Source organism: Microtus ochrogaster, chromosome 19 (assembly GCF_000317375.1).
Source record: "Microtus ochrogaster isolate Prairie Vole_2 chromosome 19, MicOch1.0, whole genome shotgun sequence".
Taxonomy (NCBI): Eukaryota; Metazoa; Chordata; class Mammalia; order Rodentia; family Cricetidae; genus Microtus; species Microtus ochrogaster.
The window spans coordinates 54,509,752-54,521,124 of NC_022021.1; the positions used below are offsets into that span (position 1 = coordinate 54,509,752).

The 11,373-nt window shown below is 40.3% G+C and overlaps 1 protein-coding gene across 1 annotated transcript in view; it reads right to left on the minus strand.

Annotated features, from left to right (window-relative positions):
• The window catches only part of Ndufaf2 (NADH:ubiquinone oxidoreductase complex assembly factor 2), a 118,631-nt gene that overhangs the window by 42,888 nt on the left and 64,370 nt on the right, over positions 1 to 11,373 (minus strand). Inside the window, exon 2 of the mRNA XM_005356771.2 lies at positions 3,270 to 3,359. Within this exon, the coding sequence (XP_005356828.1) occupies positions 3,270 to 3,359 (90 nt within the window). The remainder of the gene's footprint in view (positions 1 to 3,269; positions 3,360 to 11,373) is intronic.

The following is an 11,373-nucleotide window of genomic DNA, read 5'->3' on the forward strand; positions in this document are numbered from 1 at the left end:
CTTTCTTTACAGATAACCTCCTCAAAGCACCATCTCTGCTTACTTCCCCAAAGTCTCTCTTTTCTCTCAGGTTCCGCTAATCTACTGAACTGTTTTGTCGAGATCAGTGCTGGTCTGTCTGATCCTAAAGTAAATGGTTAATGGGTGACATGTTCTTCAGTTTCCTTGCTGATGACTGGCTTCCAGAATGGGAAGTTTTTCCTTTTTCTCTTAATTTTCTTGTCACTCCTCTTGTCTCCACTGTTCTAAACCCGAGGAGCACAGGCTCCAGCCTGTCCCACACTTCCTGTTTGCACTCCCTGTCTCTGTGACCTCATCCAGCCTTTCATGTGGCATTTGTTTGCTGGAAACTCCACATTTTTACTACCAACCCAGATATTTCCACTGAATTCTTTTTTTCTTCTTGGACACAGGGTTTCTCTGTGTCTTCTTGGCTGTTCTGGATCTCAGAGATCTGCCTGCCTGCCTCTCCTCCCGAGTGGTGGGACTAAAGAAGTACGCCACACAGCCCAGCTCCACTGAATTCTTGACTCACAATTCACCATTTCTAATCGGACGCTAAATGGGCCCCTCAAACTTACCATTTAAAACACTGGTTTTACCTCCTTCCTAGACTGTTCCTGTTACAGTTAACAGCACTGCATTTTCTCCAGGTGAGACTAGAAGGCTCAGCATATTTATTCACAATCGTGTCTGGTGTGTCAACAATCCCATTAGCTCTACTTTTGTGTTGTTCCAGAATGTATCTACTTCCTTCTATTCCTGATGCTAAGCTGCTCCAAGTCACAATTATTATTCTTTGCCTTAGTATTAGAAAACGTTCTGTCATTGCCCTCAGTTCTTACAACTCAGTATCCAGATAGATCCTTTTAACTATAACTCAGTACACCGCTACTCCTCCAACTTCTCAGAGGCTTCCGGTTTCCCTGGAAGAAAAGGCTTGGGTCCTTATGGTAGCCCACAAAGCTGCCCACCAGATCAGGCATTCTCTTAACACTCTAAACTTATCTCTCATAGCTTTCTCTCACCTTTATGCCAGTCAAATTAGCTTCCTTGATATTCCTTAATCACCAGGGAAGGCCTTTGCCTCAGGGCCACTGTACTTGCTTTAGTAATGCCCCTCTCTGGTAAGAGCAGGGACAGATCTTTCTTCAGTCTTTATGCAAAGAAAAAAAAAAGGTACTTTCTCAGAAAGGTCCCTCTGAAAACTAATTAAAAGTGTAAAAGCTTTCAGAGTACTCTATTTGTCCCTTGCCTGTTTCATTTTCTATGGTCATTAGCATATATGTAGTTTAGTGCTTAATCCAGTGTCTTGCTCCCACTCCCGAATGTCTGCTCCAGGAAGTCAACAGCTTCCTAGATAAACGAATGAGAGCCACACTATTTAATCCTTATTGTGTGACAGCAGGCAACTGGTAGGTACCGGTACTTTAATTTTAACAATTAAAAATGTCAACTTTTATTCACCTGGATTGAAAGCAGGTTCCTTTGGTGCTGGTATCAATGACTTCAATGTACAGCTCCCTCACTTCCCTGTACATTGCGCTGTATATATTTGCATGGTACAAAGTACTTTTTTTTTTCACTTAATTGATGTGTGCCACTGTAAAAGTGTTTGTGTTTCAGTATTTGGCTGATTCATAATTTTTAAGAATATGCCCCGTGGGGATCGTATGCTGAATTACTAGATCAGGACAGAGTTGTAAAAAGCATTAAAACTTCATTCCAATTCTCTGAAAGTCTCAAAGGCTGAAAAATTAGCCATTACCTATTTGTTTATTTATAACCTAATTTATTCCTATAAACACTTTAATTCTATACTATTATTGGGAAATGACGAACTAGGCTCATAAGAAGGCATAAGCCTACTCGAGATTTGCAAATGTTGACAATCTGGGAAAATAAAGCTCAACTGCTCCTTCTACAAGCTGCCAACGGAGAGACTTCACTGCAGAAGAAAACAAGCTCTGTTATCCACCCATGGAGCTGTCTTCTCACAGTCAGGGAGCAGAAATGGTCATCTCTGAAATGGTATTTACAGGCACAGGCTGCCATAAGCGGAACATACAGCTCATGGCTGCCACATGGAAGCTATCATGGCTTTCATGCCGTGACCAATAGGAAGTGAGGGCTCTAAATGTATGGAGCTGCAATTGAACTAAACTTACTGGATCTTAGATGCTCTAGGTTAACCATGAATAAATAGTGTCTGAATTAGACGGTTGCTGTTATGATCAAACATGATAATGACTATAGCAAACGACCACAGGTAACACTTGGCAAGTGTAAAGCAAAGTAGAAGACAGATATTGGTATTTCAGTTAAGTATTCTACTTTTAGTGCTTGTGCACATGTGCACACATGTACTAACATGTGTGCAGTTACTCCTACAGGCCTGGGGAGGACACTGAGTATTCTATTACTCTCTGCTTTAATCTCTTGAGAAAGAATTTCGCACTGAATCTGGAGCCACACATGAGGCAGCACACGCCAGGGATCCTCTCGTCTCCACTCCAGACAGCACTGGAGTTACACAGCTTTTTCTGTGGCATCTAAGGTCCTCCTGATCTCATATATATATATATATATATATATATATATATATATATATATATATATATGTTGGTTTTGAGGCAAGGTCTCATACTATAGCCCAGACTGGCCTGAAATTTACTATGTCACCCAAGCTGACCTTGAGGTTGAGGCAATTCTCCCATTTCAGCTCCTAAGTGCTAAGATCACAGGCAAGAGCTGTTTTATGTAGCTTTCCACATCAACTTCTGTCTTCAGATAGGGGTCAAACATCTATCCTTAATTTAAGAGGAAGTCACTTCACAGGCTCCTTGTGAGTTATATAAATACTTCCAAACAGCATCTAATATAAGTGTTCTCTACAAATTATACAGGAGAAAATGAAGACCCAAAATATGCTACTTTCCCAAGTTTGGAAGTTAGTGAATGCTGGAAAAAGAACTCTAATCGGGGGCTGTGGAGGTGCAAGGGCCAGGCATGAGCACACTCCTGTGTCTTACATGTAGGAGCTTGGTCTGCCTGCCTCACCGCCAAGTCCCAATGGAGTCTTACAACTCTTGGTGCCGGACATGCACTCCTTTATTAAAATCGTTACCTTTACAAATTTCAAATAAATGCAGTGGTCCAGAAACAAAGTTGTAAAGTGTTTCCATGGAGAAGTAATTCTATGTACTCTAATTTTATAGATCATTAAATGTTTTGCCTTTCAGAACACCCTATTAGAAGTGAACACTTACCTTCCCATTCTGTTGGGATGTCTCCTGCTTCATAGTCTAGCTCCTTTCTGTTTGCTGCTTCTACAAATCTTTTCTCTCGAATAGTCTGTCCTGTAAGATCAAATGAACATTTGACATGAGCATACACTACACCATGACAGGTTCTATCTTCTCTTTTGATTATTGTACACTACTTTATATGTAAAATTATTAAATTATCAGCAAGAAGAATAAATTTTACTTAGAGTTATATGGTGAAGAAGGCAGTTCCGAAACTGCTGCAAATTTTAAATACTTTCTAGCATTGTATGCAAAATTAATTTTTATAGAACAAATCTAGATTCTACTTAAAGAGAGCAAGCAATTAGTCCTCCAGGACACTAATAATAAAGATACTAATGAAGCGTCCGCGTCCCCATACTCCCAGTGTATGTATTACAGGAGTCAACAGCTGTTGTGACTGCCCTAGGGAGTTAATTCACAGCCCTTATTAAGTATGTAAGAGACCCAAGACCTTGCTGCCTCTCTCCTCCCATTGTACGCAGGGCTGCACTCTGTTCCCATAGCACACTAGGTTGGATTCTGTGACCCAGCTGGTTCACTACCTCAGGGAATGTAAGGAAAGAGAAATATGGAGAAAAGCTACCAAGGAGGTCCTGAGTAAATGCACAGAACCAAAAAAATCATGAACCACGATGCTTGTGGAGGTCATAATTCGTTATCAGCTGTCTTTCTCCACCACTACACACCACCTTTTGTCTGTCTCTTTATTTTGTCTCTCATTTCATCTGGAGCTCCTTTATTTGGCAAGGCTAACTGACCAAAGGACTCCATGGATCTGTCTTCTCAGAACTGGGTTTGCAGGTGTATGCTACCACAACTGGCTTCTTACTTGAGTACTGGGGATCCGAACTCAGGTCCTCATGCTTATGTCGCAGGCATTTAACCCACGAAGCCACTTCCAAAGACCCAAGATGCATACAAATACAATGGGCTGCTAAAAACTATGCCTGTACATTACTTACTAAAATGTCTGAGAATCAGAATACTTATGTCTTCATATAGCCATTATTTAATACTAAGATACAAGCATGTTCTTTTAATAACAACAGCTAAATAAAGGGGAAAATCATCTAAAATACAAAACAGAACACGTGTGGCCTATAAGCTCTTAAGTGTATGTCAATAAGTTTGGCACAGGAGGAAGAGAGGAAGGTCTGCAGCTCCCAGAAACACTACTAAAGCATATTTGCTATAGGTATATCTATAACACAAAAATTAGCTTTTTGTTCCGATTTTTGTCTATAAATTTCATGTAAGGTCTTCAAATAATTTGAAAATACAAGTCACAGCTACTTGCACATGTATGGATGGAAAGACAGGCAGAGTAATTAATGAACTTTTTTTTTTTACTTTTTATCTGTCTGTATGTAAATGCAGTGTGTGTGTGTGTGTCTGTGTGTGTCTGTGTGTGTCTGTGTGTGTTTGCATGTGACAGTAGAGGCTAGAGGAGGGTATTGGGTACCTTATTCCTCTAAGGCAAAGTCTCTTCCTGGAGCTTGTCAGGTTAGGCTGGAAGCCAGAAAGGTTATGGGGACCCAGGGCACAGAGATGAGAATGAGACTTCAGAGCACAAAGTCCAAAACCTACAGTCAATTTGCTTGTTCTTTTCTCTTTTATTTTTTAAAGTCCCAACCCTACCATTCAATATCAATTTTGTCATACTTTATAATATTCGAATTGACATTCTTGATTAAGTTGACCTTTCTTTTTCTTTTCTTTTTTTTAAAAGATTTATTTATTTATTAAGCATACAATGTACTGCTGGCAAGGAAGGCACCAGGTCTCATTATATTACAGATGGTTGTGAGCCACCATGTGGTTGCTGGGAATTGAACTCAGGACCTCTGGAAAAGCAGCCAGTGCTCTTACCCTCTAAGCCATCTCTCCAGCCCCAAGTTGACCTTTCTTTAGGAATCACTTTTACCTAGTCCTAAAAGATTCCATCCATATGCTTGCTGTGTTTTTAGTTCATAAATACATTAAAATAGATACAGAAGAAATAAATCCAAAGAGTCATCTAGAAACTCCTTATGTAACCATTCTACAGAACTCACTAGTCTGTCTAGACATGTCAGTAACAAATGAAGGGCTAAGAAGCCAGTATAACCAGGCTGGAGAGTTTGTGGACAGGCAATGTGTGATTTAACATCAACATTTTGTTTATAATATATTTACTCTTCATTTCATAACAGTGTGTTACACACAATTATCTTATGATAAGTCTAAAAAAGGCAGAGTCCCAATATGACTAGATTTTAAAAGAGAATACAAAACTAATATTTATATGTCTACTACATGCCAAGGTAAGTTTTACCTCTGTAAAGTTAGCATACAAAGTATTGGATTGCATTACAGCATTTTCATATACATACAGATACATGCATACGCCATCCTGCTTTTTCACCATGTGGATCCTAGGTATCAGGCAAGTGCTTTTCCCAGCTGACCTATCACACTGGCCTTGTTTTTTGAGGCGGTATCTCATGTATCCCAAGCTGGCCTCAAAGTCACTGTGCAGCCAAGAATAACTTTGAACTTGAGTTCCTCTGGCTTCTACCTCCTCACTACCAACTGGGCCACACCCAGCCCTTTGTTCTTATTCATCTCACTCACAATTCTCCCTTTCTTCCTGCCTCCCCTGGCTGGTCCCCTATTTCCCCCAAATAGGTCTCCACTTCAGCTTTCTTCTTACACAGTCTACCTCCCTCCAGCCCCACCTAATTCCCCTTCCTTAAGGTATCTTCTTTCACTTTCATGGTTCCTTTTCTATTTTTATTTTACACACACACAGACACACAGACACACAGACACACACACACACACACACACGAGACAGAGAAAATATGGTATCTGAGTATCTTACTTTGTCTTATTTTGCTTAATACAATCTCTAGTTGTGTTCTTTTTCCTGCAAATACTGTTTTATCTGCCTTTATTGCTGAACAAGCTCCCTTTGTTTATGGGGACATTTCCTGTCAGTTCATTTAGGGATTGATAACTAGGCAGGCTCCATTTATTTGCTGTTGTTAACAGTAAGGCAGTACACACAAACGTGCGAGTGTCTGTGTGCTGACTTGAGGTACACCCCAGGAGTGCCAGGCCCTCATGCAGTAGTACTCGTTTTAAGTTCTCTGACCAAATCCACCTGGCCACACCACTTGACTCTCCCACTAGGAGCATGCAAGGTTTCCTCTTTCGCCACATCCAGCCAGCATTTCTGTCATGTGTTCTTGACAACAGCTATTCTGACTTGGGTGAGATGGAAGATAAAAAGAGTCTGAATTTCATTTCTCTGTCAGTTAAAGATATTAAACACTTTTCAAATATTTAGTGGTTCTTGTAGTTCTTCTTTGGAGAACTGTTAAGTTCATTAACCTACTTATTGATTGGACGTATTTAGGGAATTAATCTTTTCAGCTCTTTATATAGTCTAGAAATTAGTCCCCTATTTAGACCTAGCTGGCATTTATTCATTTTCCCATCTGCAAGCTGTCCCCTCACTTTGGTGGTTGTCTTCTTTGCTATAATAAAGTGTTTAATTTCAGTTAATCCCATTTGCCATTTCTTGGGATCGTCACTGTGTCTTTTCAGAAAGTCCTCGCCATTCCTAAACCCTGGCATGGTACAAAGCTTCAGCTCTTACACTCAGGCCTTTCCCACCCCCTCAAATACCACAGCTCTATGGAGCACCATTAGCTTTGCAAGGCACCATTACCTTAGCTTATAAATAAAGGCACGGCGGCCTACAAGAACTTAATTCATTAACTTGAGGTAAAACCATTAGCAAACAAGCTCCAGGAGGAAATGCAGACCTTCTGGTCCCAGTCCCTGTCACTGAACTTTTATGTATCTATAACTTTTCATTTGTAGACCTGCACATCTCAGCTAGTAAATGCTAAAAGCAAAAGTAACTGCTATCTCTAAAACAATTAAAAATGAAAACCCGCTACCCTTTACCAGATTTTAAGGATGTAGAAAACATCCCTTACATCAGTTAAGATAGTAATCACCAAACACTAACTGCAGAATACAGGCAACTGTCAGAAAATCCCATCACCTGAAATAGCTTATTATTAACACTTAATAGACTATATATAGACACACATACCAGACACACACACACACACTGATAAGTGTATATTCATGCAGAAGTTTCTGATGCAGAAAATATGAAATTATGCATGCCATTCTCCCTACCATAAGAAAATTTCAATATCCAGTTTGAGTATGTTTTGATATTTTGATGAAAAGAAAGCTCCTGTGTAAGTAAGCTAACATTTTCCTCCCCTCTGTTGTGTTTTAATGTGAAGATAAAAATAAAACTTGCCGCTTTGAGAGTTAGCAGTCAAACCCACAAGTGTAGCTCCAGACCCATCACTTGTGAATGCATTTTGTGCACAAGCCACCTTTCCTGGATACATGTTGCTACCATCCCTCATCAAATAAGCCTCTCTTCACTGCAAATGGAGACCACGGCTGGACACAGTGCATTTCATGGTGAGCCCAGCTCTAATGGTGACATCAACATCACAGCTGCTGCGTCTATGGCTCAGGAACCCAGTGAAAGAGGGGGTGAAAGGTTGTGAAAGCCTTAACACCAGTGGCTTAGTTATTTCTCAACTGCTGTGATAAAACACAAGGACCAAGGCAAACATCTTTTCCAACAAGGCCGCATCTCCTAACTCTTTCCAAACAGGTCAACCTACTGGGGACCAAGTGTTCAAACATGTGAGTCTGGGAGCCATTCTTATTCAACCACCACAACCTGAAAGTCCCCTGTGAAATGGTTTCTTCTAGAAATGGCTGCATTAACAAGATTGGAACAGTGGCAATATCAGTGGATATGTGTATGAGAAATTTCACAGGGTTCAACCTACAGACAAAAAACCAGGTAACCAATAACTATGGGGAGGAGAATTAACTTCTCCCAGGGAGGAGCCCCTTATTGGATGTTCAATGCAGAGTGGTCAGTCTTGAAACTGAATGCACACAAACAACAAAATGGACTTAGCAAGTTGTATTTATATATACGTGTGCAGACACATACATACATACATACATACATGTGTGTGCAGACATCTGTATGTATGTATGTACATGTATGTATATATGTATATACATGTATACGAGTACATACGTATATACATATGTACATACAGGCATGCAGAGACACACATACATGAGTGTATATGTGTGTATGTATTATATATATATATATATATTAAAAGACAAAGAGGCTATCAATTTGAGTGGAGTGACATGAAACAGGTTCAAGGGAAGGCGTAGCTACAAATATTCTCCGTTCTGCTGGTTCCCTTGGACTGGGTTTTCTCTACCTGCCTGTTCCTGAAGTTACTTATGAAATAACCACTCTGAGACTTAATATTATATACTCTTTGGCCTATTAGTTCAGGCTCTCACATCTTAAACGTACTCACTTCAATTATTTTATATTTTACCATGAGGCTCATGGTTTGTTATCTCTTGCTTCTTAGTCTGTCTGACTTCTCCTTCTTTCTTCCTCTCTCTCTACTTGGACTTACTGCCTTGTTATGTTCTGCCCTGCCATAGGCCAAAGCAGCTTCTTTATTAACCAATGGTAATAAACATATTCACAGCATACAGAGGGGACTCCTCCAACAGGAATGTAGTGGGAGTGCGGAAAGAAGGAAAAGGAGGTGAAAACTGATAAATTTTCTTTCGACTGAAAACACATTTAAAACACACAACATGGCGAACAATGAGGGCTGATGAGAAGCCAAGGACAATGGCAAGGGGTTTTGATCCTACTTAATGCGCTGGCTTTGTGGGCGTCTAGCCAGTTTGGATGTTCACCTTCCAAGATATGGACGGAGGGGGGAGAACCTAAGACTTACCACAGGGCAGGGCACCCTGACTGCTCTTTGGACTGGAGAGGGAGGGGGAGAGGAGTGCGGGGAGGGGGAGAAGGGTGGGAGGAGGGGGAGAAGGGTGGGAGGAGGGGGAGGGAAATGGGAGGCTGGGAGGAGGCGGAAACTTGTTTTTTTCCTTTTCTCAATAAAAAAAAAAACTGAAAAAAAACCACACAACACCAATAACCTGAGTTAAAATAATACTAAAAGAAAATTTAAGTCAATTAAAGAACATGTATCAGGTATGCTATTAAAATTTAGTTTTACAAATTGAGGCATAACTTTGAGACCTGAGGAAGAGATAAAGTGCAATAATACATTTAGCAGATTGGTCGCCAAAGAAGTTCTCTCTTTGGGAGACAAAAATCTATGACAGCCAAACAATGTTCTGTATCCCTGGTCCTGCAGCCTGCCTGTCATCTTTTTAAATTCTGACTCAAAAGAGGAAGGAATACTAGAGATAGTAAATTGTCTTCATAAATCTCATGAAATTATCAGGCACACACCTTCCCTTCCATGGTGTGTGTGTGTGTGACTGAAATGCCAAGCCACACCCCACTGACAGAGATTCAACTAAGTCCTTTAATGTTGGATAAAGTTCTACAAAACAATAATCAGAACATGTTTTGTGGGAAGATCTGATGTTTTTATTGCTTTATGCACCATTTTCAGAACACAGACGTTATTGCTAGTCTTAAGGTATTTTCCCAAAGGATTTCATGGTTTTGTTTTGCTAGGCAAAGTGCTCTGCCATTGAGCTCAGTTCCAGTTCTTATCAGAAAAGATCCTTAAGAAAATTTATAATGGATTTTCTAACAAGCCAGTGTATGTATACAATGTATTTTCATCATACTTACTTCCCATCGCCCTCTCTTACTCACTCCTATTCCTGCTTAGCACCTTTCCCCAACTCATCCCCTCCTGCAGTCATGTCCTTTGTGTGGTGCATATGTGACCCAGAGTTTAGTTAAGGTTTCTGGCATGAGTATGGGTTAGTGGGTTTTTACTGAAGCACAGGTTGTGGTGATATTTTGTTTATGCTACAACATAACATGAAGATCAGAGGGCAGAGCTATCCATGAGTTAACCATAGAGGACTGGAGGTCTGTACAGACAGGAAGTGATTATGGCTGGGCGGAGAGAGGAAAATAAGGTGGGAGGAGACAGGAGCTTGGTCCTTTTTTTGGACAAGGAGTTAGCAAAGTAAGAGTTGACCATGGCTTGCTCCTTTGTCTCTCTTATCTTTCAACATTTACCCAACATTTGGCTCCAAGTTTTTAATTTTTAAGAACACCAGCACTCGGGAGGCAGAGGCAGGTGGATCTCTGAGTTCGAGACCAGCCTGGTCTACAGAGCTAGTTCCAGGACAGGCTCCAAAGCCACAGAGAAACCCTGTCTCGAAAAACCAAAAAATAAAATAAAATAAAAAAAATTTAAGAACAATTAGAACTTGATGTGGGATTCCCCTCTGCATGATATGAATGTTTTATTAGCATTGGTTAGTAAAGAAGTTGCTTTGGTCTATGGCAGGGCAGAATAGAGCTAGGTGGAGAAAACTGAACTAAATGCAGGGAGAAAGAAGGCAGGGTTAAGGAGTCACCACACAGTTGCCAAAGGAAAAAGACACTGGAACCTTACTGGTAGCTCACAGCCTTGTGGTGATACATAGATTAATAGATATGGGCTAATTTAAGATGTAAGAGCTAGCCAGGAATATGCCTAAGCTAATGGCCCAGCAGTGTTATAATTAATATAGTTTCTGTGTTATTATTTGGGTCTGGATGGCCGGAAAATGAACAAGCAGCCTCCCTTTACAAGAACTTGTGCTATAATAGGCAGCTTACTAGTAACTCCACCACTACAAAAAAAAAAAAAATTACTTGGCCTCCCCTAGCAACTATTAATTGACAGTAGCTCTTCAGCTAGGTGTGGGGACTCATGTGTCCCTCACCATTCATGATGGAATGTTGAAGGGCCTAATCTTGTGCATGTCTTAGGCAGGCAATTATAGCTGCTATGGGTTCATGAATTCAATAGCCATTCAAATCCAGAAGCCAGTGTTTCATACCGCTCCTATCCATCAGACATATATATATATATATTCACTGAAAGGCATGATAGATATATTCAATGAAAAGTATGATAGATATGAAGAAAAGCAAAGATGTTGT